This window comes from Pelecanus crispus, chromosome 5 (assembly GCF_030463565.1).
Source record: "Pelecanus crispus isolate bPelCri1 chromosome 5, bPelCri1.pri, whole genome shotgun sequence".
Lineage (NCBI taxonomy): Eukaryota > Metazoa > Chordata > Aves > Pelecaniformes > Pelecanidae > Pelecanus > Pelecanus crispus.
Window position 1 is genome coordinate 13,254,414 of NC_134647.1, and position 17,654 is coordinate 13,272,067.

The 17,654-nt window shown below is 42.6% G+C and overlaps 1 protein-coding gene across 1 annotated transcript in view; it reads right to left on the reverse strand.

Moving 5' to 3' along the window:
- Window positions 1-10,767: 10,767 nt before the first annotated feature.
- Window positions 10,768-17,654, reverse strand: part of PDIA5 (protein disulfide isomerase family A member 5) — an 84,682-nt gene continuing 77,795 nt past the window's right edge. The window contains 2 exon segments of the mRNA XM_075710825.1: window positions 10,768-10,910; window positions 13,951-14,085. Coding sequence (XP_075566940.1) covers window positions 10,830-10,910; window positions 13,951-14,085 — 216 coding nt within the window. The 3' untranslated portion in view covers window positions 10,768-10,829.

A 17,654-nucleotide genomic window follows, 5' to 3' on the forward strand; every position in this document is an offset into this window, starting at 1 on the left:
CACACTGCATCTCAATTAGTTGGAAAAGCGACATGTTGTTAATGCATTTTTATTTACAGGGCCATCAGCATTGTGGGCTTATGGAAATAACACAAGTGAGCTTTTCTGATGATCGTGTCCCAAGCCATTCCAACAGTAATGCTCTCTCTTTGGGGCTTTTCTGCTTACTTTATTCCCTCTCTGGTAGAAGCAGCTGATCTGGAAAGCCACATGAATATACTCCTAGTGCACATAATCCCTTTAGTTCCCTACATGACTGTAATTGAACACATTGGCAGACGTTGTTTGTATTTAAATATTTTCATAGAAGGGAAACTCATTCCAAGCTGATCACTTCATGAGGCCAAAAATTTCATTAGGAGCCATTTAAACAATTACAATAAATAAGAAAATCATTATTTGGTAGTACAGTTGTGCCATAAACACTATAATTTATCTTCAAGGAACTCTTGGTCCCTAAAGAAATCTGTCTTTGTTTATGGTAAGAGCCACAACAAACTTACTTGAGTAAGAAAAAAACCACATATGGCTTTGTAATCCACAGTTAGGATGTTCTATTTGAAATTTAATTCAGAAGGATAGAAAGGTTTCTTAGGACTGAAAGGATTATTAGGTACTGTAATATCTAATAAGATTATAAGATGGAGGTGGTAGCTCACTATAATAGAAACCCACTAAGACATAGGAATATACTAAGACATAGGACTAGCAGGACTTTCTGGGTTATCAAATCCAGTCCCCAGGTACTGCAGGCAACTGGATCACATAATCCATTTAATACATTTTGTGAGCTTCACGTTAAAACCAGGTATGGTTTTGTCCCTATAATTTTTACACCCTTACTGTGCAGGTGGATAAAGAACACCTAATTGATAGTCTAAATTATTCATGGCCAATTCATACGCACTTGCTCATATGCCAAGATTGCCTACCTTTAATATTTCCCCACCTGACTTATTTACAAAGAGTAACCAAACCGCATCTTGGTCTTCAGCTGCTAGGCTAAATGAGCTCTCATGAAAGGTTCTCCGGTCTCCTCATCTTAGCAGCCCTTTTCTGTACCTGTTTCATTAAGAATGCAGCTTGCTTTAACGTGATTGATCAGAATCATGTGTTTTATTCCAAACAAAATCTTACTGGGGTCTTATAAAAGGATGTTCATGCTTCCCTTGCTCTTCTGGAAATGCCTCTTCTACTGCATTTTAGAGTTTCAGTTGCTTTTTCCATGCCCACACCACACTGGGCCAAACAGTTAGAAATCTTTCTGTGTCGTTGCTGGTTTCCTGCAGAATTTTTTCTGCTGCTAGCTCTCTTACTACTTCTGTGGCCTCATGCTTCAAGGACATTCAGTTCTTGCTGTGGGATATTCTGAACTTTTTCTACACCAATGATACCTGCTAACTTTGTGACTTCAATACATTTTAATGATTAGACACCTCTATTTTCCAAATGGGTCATTATTGAAAATAATAATAATCAGTCTTAAGACTTACTTTTTAGGAGCTCTGAATAATTCCCTTTCAACCCAGCTCAGCTTCTCTTCTTCTAACACTGTGTATGCCTTGCAGTTCCTCTATAAATCTCAGGCTTCTCCAGGTAGGAGATATAATTTTATACACGGCTCCTCATCAACTACTTTATTGAAGTCCAGACAGTCAGATTTCCCTTCTTTGTCTAGCTAATTAATTACTGCATCAAAGAAAGCTATTGAATTAGTCTGGTTTTATCTAGCCTTAGTAAATGCCAATTCCATTTTATTCTGTTTTTCAGTGACTGTCATGACTTCTATAATTCTGTCCTCCCACATTCTTTCCTAAAGCCTGACATAAAACATTGATATACACAAAGCAAAATACATTGTGCCTTTTGAGTGAAATCCATGTTTTATTTGTCTTTGGTATAGATTAGTTATTTACATAAATATGTATTTTTGACTAGCAGGTAGGGTTGAGCAGCAGTTATGAACATGTTGGATGCCTCACTATATTCACTAGCAGAAATGTATATGCATCCTTTTTTTATTCTAAATATTGCTAGCACCACTTTTTAAAAGGATTGGAGTATAAATTCAACAGGCTGCTCTGACTGAGACGTGGCCCCACATGGAACAGGGTCTGTTCCCAAACAGGTTTGTAGTCCAACTCAAACATGATATATGTTGCAGAAAATCAGCAGATAACATGTACAGTGACTTGACTTGTAAGGTGATCACAGGCATTGGGCATGGAAAACATACAGGTTTTGAAGAAACAGGGAAGAGTTGGGGAGGATTTGGCTGAGACATACTGGATGATTGCTCCAGATAGAGATAAATTACACATGGTATTGTCTTCTTTGGGCTTAATTTTTAATTTTGTTGTTGGGCAGTACACAAATTGAAAGAAGAGCTGGTAAGAAACTAAATCGAGACTTGAATTTCAAGTCCACTGCTGACCCACAGACTTTGAGTGTCCTTGAGCAAAATGCTTTCTCCTTTTTTTTTTTTTTTCCCTCTCACTGCCTCATCTGTAAAACAGAGATAACACTACTTTTTTCCCAACCTGACAATTTACATAATAAAAGCCTTTCCATGCATGACAGTCTCTCATATATTTGTACAGCATCTAGCATAATGAGGACCTGGATCTTGGGACTACAATACAAAAATACACAACAATTAAGATTATACATCTATCCAAAATACACCTAATGCACCTAATACTGTGGTACCTCAGGAGAGAAACATGACTTTATTACACGGTGAACTCTGCTTCTGTGACTTCTGCAGTCCTTCCTTTTGTTCTGCTCTCTCTCGCCTAAGGAAGGCTTTGGCAGAGGGGTGGGTTTTAGGAAAGTTGGGAGTCCTGTGGCTATCCTTTCATGGTCTCCTGCAGGTGGAAGGAGTGATGGACCCCAAAGTCCTAAGGGACTTGCAAGGAGCTGGGCAGCATCACGCAGAGGCTCTGCGCTTCTGCAGCAGCTCCCCCGTGGCCCCATTCTCTGCCGCTTTATCAGGGAAGGTCTGCCTTGAAGGCAGCCTGTTCTTCCTCGAAAAGGGAGAAAAAAGGCCTCAGCCCGTAGTGGCGTGTCCGTATTGTCACTGGGGAGGAGTGCGTACCCACTGCAGGCCAGCCCAAGCACAGAGCTGTCCTCCTCCTCTCAGTAAGCAAATCCTACACCCTTGGAGAGGTCTCAGTACATTCCGGGGTGCAACAGGAAATGTTGGACCTGATCACCCTGTTCCATGCTCATGGGGTGGGCTACAGTAATAAGCGTCCCCTCACCAGCAACGTGGCGACTACAGGATGGGAGCTTCATTAGTACACTGCACATTTCCCTAGGAAATGTTATCTTGAGAGTTTATGCTCAGCTTGGAAAAAGATGTCTTCCCACGCCAGAATTTTGGGGAGTTGGGAAGCTCTGTCTTCATAACCTGTATGGCCAGAAGATAATGCCAAAATATTGCTCTCGTTGGAGATCAAGCTGGGTCTGCGCTGCAATTTCTCTGCACACCGTGAGAAAGTAAAATGGAGAGTGCTTGGCTGGCCTGCGCTGCTGAGTCCAGGCCTTGAGGCTGGGTTGGCTCTGCAGCTACTTGGCATGAAGAGGAGTAAAAACATGCATAAATTAGGAGCTCTTGAGGCCAATTTCCTTCTGTTGTCCCCGAGTAACCGACTGAGTGCACTTAATGCTTGCAGCAGTAGACCAGCCCCTCCCCATAGGCAGGTGACATTTTTTAGTGCTTCCCTTGTACTGGCAGATACAGTATTATATTAATTTAGTTGTGCAACGCTGCCCTGGCTAAAAAACAGAGTCATTTAAAAAGAAAAAAAATTCATCCCCCTGCCTTCCTCTTCACAAGTTTTTTACAAACAAAAAAGAGCAAGATAAGTGATGGTAACTGGATTATTAATAATACATAGTTAGTAACCGATTAATTTGGTTTCATGTACTATGCAAGGAAGATTGCACTGTGCTGTGGCTATTGTTGTTTTATGGGAACTGAGACTAGATATCAGGAGTCTGTTACAAATGTTAGGCACAAAATTAAACACCCACACATACTGAAAGGACCATCAACACGACAGGAAGAGTTATTTATTTTGCAAGCAGAAAAATGACAAAGCAGAGGCGTGACAAATGCTCTAGATAAATCCAGAGCTCCAATTTAATGCATGGGATAAGGATCTTTTTTCCCCAAGTAAAGACGCCCAACTCTTGCAGCGTTTCTTACTTCTCCGTAATTTAGCTGTGCGCATATTTGGCATTTGGAGTGTGACAGATTTACACATTTGCTACCAAATGAGCTGCAAGAGCTAATCACCTTGTGCAGAACTGCACATATTAATGAAGAAGGCTCTTCTGCATGCCTGCGATGTAGACACCCACTTAACTGGGGCACCAGAGACTAATTTGAAAAGATTTTGTTCACGTAGAAGCTTTTTTCCTATGATGAATGCTTGCAGGGAATCATGTGTTGTAGAGAGGGAGGGAGCAGCATCTGCAAAATCTGACTAAATGGTTCTCATTACTGAGTGATGGAAGAGCAGTAGGAAAGATAATTTATTAGTGGCTCAAAGCTAATGAGAATAATTAGCAGTATGATGCTTTCTAAGCAAACACAGGATACCTGTTCCTTAAGGAGCACCGTTCCCCCACATGAGTGGCTCTGGGCAGGAGGACAGAGGACATCCAGGGGCAGGAATCTTACAAACCAAGGACCAGGTCCAGTAGCTGGGTGGAAATTACAGGCTTTATTTATTTATTTATTTATTTATTTATTTATATATTTATTATTATTTATTTAAAGCCAGGAAATCCTGGCTTTAATTACAGGCCAGCATTGGAGCTGTGATTCCCTAAATTTTGGGCTAACAGACCATCTTTTTTCTGACCTCAAAACCAGCTACACTGGGCTGATGAATACACAGAGTTTACAGTTCAGCTTAACTCCTCGGAAACCACAGTCTGGAAATTGCTGCCTTAGATACTGAGATTTTTTGCAGAATTACATCATACAGTGCCTGCCAAAACCTTGGCAAAAGCCGAGCCAGTCAAGGGAGATTCGCAGGGAGTATTTCAGCAGCACCGGTCAGTCAGACATTCCAGGAGTCCTGGTTGCCAGCAGCTAAAATGGCATTTGGAGTCATTTCCTTTGCAGAAACACCCAGGTACCCCCCTTCCTTAATCAGTAAATAAAAGCAGCATACACAGAGAAAGCACAGCATCTTCTCACAACCAGCCAAAGAAAATAACTGGTTTCCAATCAGTTCCAGCACAGAACAGTTATGTACCCAACTGGATTAGCCAAAGGGCTGCACACCCTTCCACACTCCATTCCAGCAGAGCCATGGAACGCTCAGGGATGCTGGGCTGCCAAAGGCAAAGGAAATGCCAGCGTTTGGCCCCGATGCTCAACACCTGCTGATAAAAGCTAATTTCTCCCCCCTCTCAGTTTTCAGGATTTACTCCTGCAAGCCCAGTGTACCATTACAGACCCAATCACACTAAAGTAAGCCTATTAAATTAAAATGAGGTGCACATGGACAACAGTCCCACTCCCCTGAGTGTTGTTTTGAGCAAATGACTTGTTTCATAGTTTGTAAAATGCAGTTGGCGGGGGTTTAGTATTATTCTAGGAAATCCATATAGGCAACATTTCTTTCTCGTAATACAGCACTATCAAGAATATGGAGAGTGATTTTGCTTTTTATTTTTTAAAAGGAGAACAGACTAAGAAAACACCTGTAGGCTAAGTTGCCAGGTCTTGACTTTTCTTCTGAAAAGCAATTAGCCTCTAAAATCAAAATCACCCATGAAGCAATTCCATCTGAAATAAGACTCAAGTCCGAAGTGTTCTCTTAGAGCTTACTCATGATAGGAGTTGCATCTGCTTTTTTACTCCCAAATTAAACCACAGAATCATAGAATGGTTTGGGTTGGAAGGAATCCTAAAGGTCATCTAGTTCCCACCCCCCTGCCATGGGCAGGGACACCTTCCACTAAACCAGGTTGCTCACAGCCCCATCCAACCTGGCCTTGAACACTTCCAGGGATGGGGCATCCACAACTTCTCTGGGCAACCTGTTCCAGTGCCTCACCACCCTCACAGTCAAGAATTTCTTCCTTGTACCTAATCTAAATCTACCCTCCTTCAATTTACAGCCATTACCCCTTGTCCTGTCACTACATGCCCTTGTAAAAAGTCCCTCTCCAGCTTTCTTGTAGGCCCTTTTCAGGTACTGGAAGACTGCTATAAGGTCTCCTCGCAGCCTCCTCTTCTCCAGGATGAACAATTCCAACTCTCTCAGCCTTTCTTCACAGGAAAGGTGCTCCAGCCCTCAGATCATCTTTGTGGCCCTCCTCTGGACTCGCTCCAATAGGTCCATGTCCTTCTTATGTTGGGGGCCCCAGAGCTGAACACAATGCTCCAGGTAGGGTCTTATGAGAGCAGAGTAGAGGAGAAGAGTCACCTCCCTCGACCTGCTGGCCATGCTTCTTTTGATGCAGCCCAGGATACGGTTGGTTTCCTGGGCTGCAAGCACACATTGCTGGGTCATGTTGAGCTTCTCATCAACCAACACCCCCAAGTCCTTCTCCTCAGTGCTGCTCTCAATCCATTCTCTGCCCAGCCTGTACTTGTGCTTGGGATTGCCCCAACCCATGTGCAAGATCTTGCACTTGGCCTTGTTGAACTTCATGACGTTTGCACAGGCCCACCTCTCAAGCCTGTCAAGGTCCCTTTGGATGGCATCCCTTCCCTCCAGCGTGTCAACCACATCACACAGCTTGGTGTCATTGGCAAACTTGCTGAGGGTGCACTCGATCCCACTGTCCATGTTGTCAACAGATATTAAACAGTGCTGGCCTCAGTGCTGACCCCTGAGGACCACCACTCATCACTGGTCTCCAATTGGACATCGAACCGTTGACCACAACTCTTTGAGTGCGACCATCCAGCCAATTCCTTATCCACTGAGTAGTCCAACTGTCAAATGCTGTAAGAACATAAACCTTACCCCTCTAATCTTTTTTCACCATTAATATCAATCCATCTTTGTGGATGACTATTGAGAGAATTTTAAGTCAGCAAGATTCAGGGACCTGATTTGGTCTGGGTGGGAGCTTAGAAAAATTCCCAAGGCTGTTTCACCCAACTGCAACAAGTTAGGAGGGGCTTGGGGATCAGTGGGGCTATCACATCCAGAATGCAATTTTACAGGGAGAGGAAAGAGAAAATGGAGATTTGCTAGGTTGCTTTCCTTGATTCAGATTGGAAATCAAGTCTCTTCCAGTCTCTCCTGTAGGAGCTGCTCTAGTTTGAACAAATGAGGATGTAGCTATTGGGTCAGAGATAGATGGACAACTCCTTTACCACAGAAGGCAAATTATCATCTTGGGTTGCAGGGGACTGGGATGTAAGCTTATGCTCATCTTGGGACTCCAGACTGGGTCTCTCATATCCCAGAGTATTCACTGTCCTGGGATCTTGTCCGGGCTCCCTTTTCCTTCCTTTTGGTGGGTGAAACAAATCCAACATCTCAGGCTCTTTCATTAGATGGGAAAACCATTTCCTATCCAGCTGCTACTAGTCTGCACAAAACGCTTGGTCCTGCTCCCCTTCGTCTCTTGGTCCAACTACACAACAGGACTAACACAGACCTGTGGGCTATTTATATCTTGCTTAAGCCAACCCTGAGGAACAAAGTGGTACACAAACCTTGCTCGGCCTCTCTGCTGTGTACATGTTTTACCCTTCCTCAACAAGAATTAATCTGCTTAGGGTTAACTGTGTAGCGGATGTCCAAGACCTTTGAATCACACCTTAAAAAGGCTGAAAGACCAAACCCATAATTCCAAGAGTGGAATCTCTGATTCAGTGCAAAGCATTTGTTATCAGCAATTAAGTTTCTTGCTGATAAATGATTCATGATTTGAAAGCCGAGATTACTCATTTTTAACCATGGCAGAAATTCCTATGTGGTTATGAACGCCTGGGCTATGCATCTACTACGACAGGCTGGAAAGTCTGAATGTGTGAAATGACCAACCGTTTAATTACACAAAATAAGAGCTCTTACACATAAAATACTTTTCATTCACAGTTTGTAGAAAAAAATAAGTATTTCAATTTCAACTTGACTGATGCAAATAAACATAAACTGACTTCACTAGCAAATATAAACACCGACTTTTGCTTTACTGGAGGCAACAGAATTACAACAGTGTAACTGAGATCCAGAGCTGCTCTCCTAATTAAAAAGGCTTGGAAGCAAAGCTCTGAGCTCACTGTACACTCTAGTTCACAGTAACTAAGGCTTTTGTCAGCCATTTGATGTAATCATTTATGGTGTTCAAAACGGTATTTTTCAAAAACCATTCAGACTATAAACCAGATGAGTCATGACCCTGTAACAGAAGGTAAACTGTTCTCAAATATTTTATATTTGTGCATTAACACACGATTAGCCAAGAAAAAATGAATGCCCAAGTCCAAGAAGTAACTGACAAAAGACTGAAGGGAAAAACGAGAATCCTTAATTTTAATTTTATTATGGTGTAACCAGCTGTAAGGAATTACTGGTCTGAAGCACAGTGTGCAATTATCCTATCCTAAACATTTAGTAAAGCCTATAATTCAGAATGATCCTGACTAGTGATGTCACCATTGGCAAGCTATGATTTTTTTCTTTTTTTTTTTTTTAAGAAGTCTACTTTTCTCACCAATTAGCACAAACATAGGCACAGCCTATGCACAGAAATGCTCAAACATTCTTTAATGCCAGCTGCTTTGACTCTGAGATCAAAAAAAATGCAGTAAGTTCTGGACTGATCATACTTCATAGTTTTCTGGTAAGCAAAAGAATTCCTGTTTGAAATCAAATGGCATCAGTATGTATTATTTCCTAAATGCAGGGCAGAATGATTGCTACTAATGCAAGGATAGCTTGAAAGAAAGAATTACCATGATCTTATGCAAAAGTACTAAACACAACATGAAGTAACTATGCTAACAGAAAAGAAAAAAAACCACAGTAAGAGACATAATAAATTAAGATACTTTCACACTAGGATATTATGGCAGCTGATTTTTTGAGTGAAAAGACTCATCAGGTGCCTAATAAGAGAAGATACTTGGCACAGCTCCATCACTTTTCAAATTGATGTCATGGTTAACAAGCTGGCTACCATACAAGGCCAATCAGGCTACCAGTATTCCAGATTACTCACTAATAGCTTCAGCAGCTTAACGAGTGCCAAACATACAGTGCCATTAATTGGGCGAGAGAGGAGGAAAAAATATCCAGGAAGGAGGTGAGATGCCATTCACCTCCTGAGCAGCACGGCACCGAGTTGTCCATTAGCACAGCTTTCAGTGAGGGTCCAAACTAGCAAAAGAAAGTGAGACGGGCAGACTGAGGAGCAAGGGGAAGATTTCAGACCCAAGGCAGCGTTCCCCACTGTAAAAAGCTGTTTCGTCCACCCACTGAGTGCCAAGGCAGATGGAGGCCGACCCTCACCCCGCCGTGCTGCCCAGCACACCTGGACGCCGGGCTGTCCCCAGCAAAGGGGTGGTGGGCACCCGCCATGCGTGTGCTGGCTCTTCCTAAACCACCACCAGCTACGGACATGCACCCAGTGGGGAAGAAGCTAAACAAGGCTGATTAATGATAAAAATAGTTGTCTTTTTTAAAATTTATTTTTAGTTCAAAGTGAATCACAACTTCCTGTCCCTCCCTCTCCCCGCCTGTGAAGACATAAGTACCTCCAGATCAAAATATCTCTTTTTTCTAAAGCATCAAGAGTGTAACACATTTCAACTGCTGCTAATACAGGTTTTACAGTGATAATTTTGTCAGAGAGAGATTGTTTATGTAACTCCTTCAAGAGCAAAAAAGAAAAATCCCACATACAAATGCAGATAAACTTTTGGAATGTAAACACGTAATATACATAATTACTGCATTATCAAAAGTATTATGCATTTATCAAAACAGTTGAACATAACACTTTCCCACGCATATTTGATATGACCCAATCATAATTTGAAGGGATAGTGTATACCCTATAAGGGTAACTGTATACCCCTACACAATAATCACTCCTGCCACAACTTACAGATGCATTTGACAACACCGATGCCAAAAGAGGAGGGTTTAGTTTAATTTTACCCATGCTCTGCTGCTTTTTGATACTTGGCTTAATTCACTCAATGCATTCTGTAAGGGTATGTAAACAGTCCTGATTTAAAGACCAGAGAGATTTAAATGAAATCAACAGATCTGGACTGGTCAATGTTAATGTCTTCATTAACTCAGATACCTTCCTTATTTATCCCTGAGCACCTTAAAAATTGTTCCCCCAAATCTCACTGAAGAGCATGTAACTATTTCACAAGGATGTAAAACTGCATTTGGATAAATCTGTGTCTTACAAGTCCCATTTTCTTTCACTGGTTTAAAAAAAAAACCCAGACCAAAAAACGTGTCCCCTCCCCTTTGTTTTTTACATGTACTGCAATACCTTTAAAAAAAAAAAAAATCACCCTATCAAACAACATCACCTACAGACACACTACAGACTACAAAAATATTGCATAGGAGTGTCAGTGGGCATAGTCTCACAACATGAGAGAAAATGCTAAGTTTTCTTTAAAACATTATGGCAACATTCTAATTTATTTTTCTTTTAAAAATCAAGTGGTTTCACTTTATTTCAAAATTGTACAAAATGGCCATGGCTGTTTATAAAAAAAGTCTCTGTCTTGAGAATATGTGAAGTCTCAGGTGCATTAACAAAAGACCTGGAACCATTCACAGTGCAGCGGAAAGCTTCTTTTGAGGCAGAAACTACAGTTCATCCTTCTTCTTTCCTACTCTTTCATGGTCTCTTTCTCTCAGGGTTCGCATGAAAGTGGTAAATCCAGACTCCTGGTTTTGAAGAAAGAAAAATATGAGTCATATTTTTACAAACCAACCAAAACAATGCGTCAAGAACACTTTTAGTTTCTGTATCCCACGGCAAAATATAAACTAAGGAGCAGTTACTGCTTCTGTGTTGCCTCATTGTGTAGTGCTCTGGTCCAGTGCTGTTCTGCTGCAATGCAAGGGGAAAATACCCATGCAGATTCCACATGCCAAACTTTGAAGAGATGGGACACAGAGAAAAAGGCCCTAAAACTCACAGGACAAGGTAAAATCTGTCCCTAGAAGAGCCATTGATGCCTTTTTGTCAAAAATACTCAGAGACATTTTCAAGCCGCATTTCCATGCTACGTGTGTCATTTTGAAAGCAGTTAGTGGATCATTTGTTGCCTATACGCATATTTGCCACTGTTCCTCAGCTCTTGAACAGTTTTGCTCATGATCTTCCTTCTTTTCCACAAATTCAGATGATGGGAATTACATTTTTTCAACTTACTGTCAAAATTATTGTCAAACAATTTCAAACCTGGATGCCTAGATGCTGACCTCTGTATTTCAACCACTTATGATTTCTGATTATCTAAGGCCATTGGATGCCAGCAGTTTCCTTTTCCGAGGAAAGCAGACACTTCAGAAGGCTCAGATAGGTGGTGGCGTGAACACCTGTGTTTGAACACACTGTCTGCTCGTACACCAACACTGTAGTTGTGTGGGCACGTAACACTGATCCCACCCAATGGGACCATTTTTACTTCTAAGCAGTCATGAAACACACCAGTCAAAACTGGTGATAAAGAGGGAAAATACAAAGAGGTAGAGAACAACAAACAGAAGTCAAAGTTTGACTTAAAACAATGTTGGGGAACAACAAAACAAAACAAAGAAAACAAAACAGACCAAAACCAAACCCCAAAGCTGGGAAGCTTTTTAGAAGGCTGAAGAAGAGAAAACACTTCCAAAACTATTCACTATTCTTCCACTCAAAAAAAAAAAAAAATGAAGTGACAAGTTTTGGCCATACGTCATCTGGAGACATCTGGCAATCAACAGCCTCCATGAAAGGATGCCAGTTTTCAAAGCTGTGTGTCTGGAAGTCATTTAAAGTACACTTCAGTCAGAGGATGTCCTGACTCTTCTTTGCTCAAGTTGCTTGGGGTGAAATGCCCTGAAACCTCGACTCTGGAACTGCAATTCCCTTAGAGGTGTGGAGGACCCCTTACAGGCTACCGCTGGGGATCATGCTCTTCCCCATAGCCAGTGCTCCAGTGTGGGGTGGCAAGGAGCTGAGAGCTCCTGCTCCACTGGCCATGGCTCCTGCTGTAGCATGTCACGTTGCTCCCATGGCAGCCGACATTGCCTCTCTTCTTCCCTGCCCGTGTGAAATGATGATACACCAGCTGGACCACACTGAACTAAATGCTGATGGACATCTACTGATTCAGTGCCAGAATCAGGGAACAGAAAAGAGGTCCCCTGGCTCCCACTGCTCTCTCCTGAGATTTCTTTTGCAAAGTAGTAGGTGGTTGGCCAAGGTGGTTCAAAAGGTGTTGTCATGCTGATAAGAAGTCCTTTAACAGCGCAATCCCTTGTTACTGAAACAGATTTGTGAACAGACCTGGAAACTCCATGGCAGGCACTGCACTAAGCACTGCCTCCAGCATTACCATGATAGGAGATAACAAAACCTAATTTGATGCTGCACAAGCAGAAGACCATAGGTCCCAGGAGAGGTGGAGGGGGAACACAGTTGCCAGCAGAAGAGAGATTGTGATGTTCCTGTTGGGTAATTTAATTCTACCCAAGAAAGGGTTGGCTGCACATAGGGGATTAGTCAGTCCACTTTCCAGCGCAGGGATAATCATCTCCCAACTGCTGTGGCCTCAGCAACTCCTCTCTTGCTAAATTCTTTTTATCAGCCACCACAGATCCTTCCCTTCATATATCATTTCTGTAAGTATGGGTTAGAAACACAAAAATTGCGGCTGAAATTTTACTTAATTGTTGGCTACTGCACCCATCTTTACTTTTAAGAAAAGATCCACAATCGGAACTGAACACAGTATCCATAACAACGCCTGGATCAGCACCATATAATGGTAATTACTGGGGTCCTAATGCTGGAGAAAACTGGGAGGTGAAGCTCCACAAAGACTTCCCCAACATCCTGACTGACAAAGAACCTCAGAATTTGGCTTTTTTTTCCTTCATGCTTCTTCTCTATAATTTGGTGAGCTGTAATAGCAGCAATAACTTTCAGGCAAGGCTCTTTTATCAAAATCACTGGCTGGCTTGAAGACCCCAAGTTTTTCTTGCAGACCCTAGCTTCTCCAGGCAATCAATCACTGCTGAGGAGTAACCTCTCTCCAGGAGGTTGGATTGCTCCCTTATTTTCAGGCACTTTACAACCATGGAACACATTATGCCATTTCTGCCCCTTGTACTCATAGCATATAATTAGCTGGCCACAGCAGGGCAAAAGAATGAAACTTCAGCCTACGGGCTAGATGGCACAATTTGTCTTTCACATCCTGAGCTCCAGGAGTGAATCCGATTCAGGGCGAATGAGATATTTAGTTTCGCCCAGTCTCCAAAGGACAGCTTTGTCCCTGCTATAAAACCAATGGTCTGTCACCATTTGGCAGCCTGGTGGACCTGTAACCCGTCTGCAGTATGTGCATGATCCAGATCCAGAACTGAGAGGAGTAAGTTCTGTATTTTCTGGCATTTCTGCACCTAGCAGCAGCCCATGTAATAAACCCTTCACTTTCACTCAGTCCAAATTCACTTGCAGACTTCAGTTTAAAGAATAAAATACACAACAAAGCATTACCAAATCTACTGCTTTTTCCTCTTCTCACATTCCTAAAATAGACCAAGTATGTTCCTAATGCAGAGATACACAGGGGTGTGGTACACAATGATTCATCCATGTAAGACAGTAACAGAAGCAGTTAAACATCCTTCCAGCACGTTTTCATTTGCAAGGCAGTACAGGCAGAGGAGACCTTCCTCCCTGTACTAGGTGATGACTCTTGCTTTCACTTACCCCTCTTTCTCCAGTATATTTTTCCACAAATTTCCCGTAGTTGTAATAGTTGAAGGTGGGGTAGCCATCAACCCCCTCCTGCTTACACAGGTCGTGATTCTGTCCTTTGGCACAGTCCACTGCAGCGTAGGCAATCTGAAATGCAAGAGATCAGCATGAGGCAGGGGAAGACAAAGCAAGGCTCGTACTTCATGGTTATGCTGCTGCAGCTTAGACTTAACACTACGAAAGACCCAAATCTTCTGCCAAAAACACAATGGCTTTTGTAACCGCTCAGCTGTGGAGGAAGATCAGAGGGTGGTCATCAGGTCAAGCCACATGAATGGAAGAGCAGAAGCCTGCTCCCTCCCAGTGAAACGCTGCACTGCTCGCACAGCACCTGGCCTGTGCAGCTGCAAGGCTTGTTCAACTCACAGAGCAGAAAAATCACCTTCCTAGCCTCCCCGTTGAGCACTGCGTTCGTCTCCAAATGGGAAATCCTGAGGCTCTGTTAGTAAAACCAAATCCAAGCATGGCAGTCACAGCTCTGTCACGCTGCAGTATTTTTCCTGCACTTTGGTTTTAAGTGCTGAACAGTGACAGGGTGACTTTGACAACGGTAACGACCCACCTAACCCAACCTCCTTCCTGTGGCATGGCTAATGCTCAGAAAAGTTACCTCTGCTGTTCTTGGACAAACATGGCCCGTCACTTATGCAGGCTAATAATAGATTAATGACTTCTGCCTCAAATAGCTTTTGTAAACTCCATTCAGTTTTCCCAAGGTCAAACAGGGACAGGTGAGAGGCCAGAGCATCATCTACCAAGTAATGCACGTAGAGCAGAAGGTTGCTTGCTTGCAAGCTCAGCCTGGGTTTATGTTTCCTTTCCTGCCTGTTTTCAGTCTGTCCTTTAAGGTGGGGACTGTACGTTATGTGCAGCCATTAGCAAAGTGGGCTTTAATTCCTTTTGAAACCTCTAGATGCTACTGTCACACAAACAAACCCTGAGCAGGAAACAGCCCGCCGTGCTCTCAGCCTGTTGGCAGCAGAGCAACACCCGCCGTCCCTGCCTGCTTCAGCACAGGCAGGGCGAGGAAGCGCAACCTCGCAGCCCTAGAGCATGAGCTCAGGCTAACCCTAGTTTAGAGCGTGTGACGTTTGAAACCTGAATCTGTGAAGTACTGAGGAGGGGCTGCACTTAACGTTTCTGATGTTAAACCAAAATGCAATTCATAGGCTTCCACTTAGAGCAGCCGAGCCCTCTGCTGTGATTTCACACTGACTGTTCCTGCGAGCGGCAGTTCTGGCTCTGAACGCACGCTGCTGCTTACGCAGGCTTGCCTTCGCAGCCCCGCTACATGCTCTGCTGAAGAGCAAGCAGGCTTAAGTACAAGCTATGTAAAAAGCCAAACAAATTAGAGGAACGATTTTTGCAATTGCGGGTTACAATGTATCAAGTGCTAATTTCATAGCAGACACATCTTAACTTGAAATTTCCGTTCCACGAGCCTCCTTCAAACAATCTGATCAAAATACCTTTTGCTCGCATGACTTTAGGGTTGCAGTTGAACAGTTCTTCCATAATTAAAAGATCACTTAATATTCCACAATGCCCTCCAGTTTCATGGTGACACTGTCAAAACGAGAAAACCTGATCTCATTATCCTAGCAGTAATTAAAGAGATTGGCAAAGCCAACTTCAGTTAATTTGCTTGTTTTGTTTTGGCTTTGAAAGCCTGACAAGACAATACTCAGCAAGATCTCACTTGGGTCTATCTTCAGATGGAAAGCACTATATAAAGTGAGCAGTGTTCTTACCTTAAATATTTGGTTTCTGTTTTCCCATTTTAAACATTAATAAGGCTATTACAGAAACAGGACTCTTGAGAGCTGTTAAAAACACAGATTATCACACTTTTTTTTTTTTTTTCCCTTTTTGTAAACAGAAAGACTCCTACTCATTCAGGGCCAGTTAAAATGAAAGGTTAGGAATAATATACTGCAAAAGAGTTTCATCTAAGTATTTATGCCTTCCTGACCTTAGCAGCCAGCCAAAATTTAGAGCCCTGTTGGCTACTTCTGTGTAAAGGTAAGCTTACAATGGAGATAAACATTTATTTCATGTCACAGTATTAATGTAGAAAGAATACTAGAAGTCCTGGTTCCCTGAAAACAGGAAGAATAAATAAAACCGTTTTTTTCTCACTGCTCTAAATACCACGTAGGGAGAGATTGCAGCCAGAAAAAGGGGAAGCTATATGTGCACTGATCCAGATCTTAGTAGCTGGTCTGAGGCATGAAACTGTTGTGACTGATGACCCATCTGTTCATAGATAGCGTCTTGGAGATTAAGAAAATTAGTTTTTAGTACATCAGAAGTAAGAGAAGCCCTCTTTATCTGTACCTCTCTGAAAACATCTGGACTGGCTTTGGTTGGAGCAAAGAGCCCAATTTCATTTACAAAAGGCTTTTGTGAGAATAGCCCCCAGCGAGGAGAGGGTGCAGTGGAGGAATGCAATGCTCTAAGCCACTGTTAACCTTGTTCAGCACATCTTATTTGTTGCCTCAAAACAGATGACTGACGGACTACAAGGAGCTGGCTTCTGAAAGAGATGCTTAGTAGCCTGCTTGAAACACAGCTCTCTTCTACAGCACACGGAAATCTAAGCTGGTCCATCTGTGCATTTGTTGCGCACTGAAATAAGGCACAAAGATCCCAGTCTAAGTCTGGTCGCCAGTCGCATTAGCCTAATGCTATGCCTAATCTAACAGGTCTAATGGTGAGTGACACGTACATCTGGAGCAGCGTTTGGAGGACATGCCCATGGTCTGTCATTCTCTGAAATGCTCCTGATGCAAGCTCCCACACAGCCCCGCGGACTCACCGCTGCTCCTGCAAATGTCATTCTGAGCCCAGCTCTTCAGAACATACATTCCTATTCGGTTATTTTTACAGCCAGTGAGAGAAGAGAAATGGCAATTTTCAAAAGCCTTGTAACTCATACAGACCTGAGCAAAATTTCAGAGACACATCTAATTCCCAAGACTGTATCTGAGGCTGCATTTCAAATGCCTGCTGCCAACAGTAGCTGAGTAAGAGTACTTAGGAGAGCTTGAGTGATTACTTTAGAGTGGAAATGTTAAGGCAGCCTAAATATAGAGGTTGCTACCATCTCTATGCACTCATTACCATAGCATCACAGTCCTAATTGTCTTGCCTGTCTCACAGCAGAACATCAAATATAGCGCACTGCAAGAAGAGAAAATTAATGCTGAAAAACACTTGTAGCAAAACACACTTCTGGACTGAGGACCAATTCCAATCTCAATTCTATCAACTTCAGGCAGCTGAACTCTGAGACATACCAGAATTTCAGCAAACAGCACCGATGCCCTCTGCTTTGTTCTGGTTATGTTTTCATGGACCATGAATACAAAACTCCATTTCTGGTAGAGGAGTCTCCTACAGCAGCTTTCAGTTAGCATGAATTACTTCATGACCATACTGAAAGGCTGCACGTAAAGATGCAGCCCACGAAAAGAAGGGCTTTGCTTGAGTCCTGGCTCAAGCGAGCAGCGATGCATTGCAGCGAGGTTTTCCTCTCATTCTCAATCTTCTTAGCAACGATCAGTTTTTCTGCATCGCTAAAGGAGGAAACTGAGTCAAGAAAAATAACAACCCAAAAAACCTCTACCAAAATGTGGTTAAAGATTTCTGGAGAA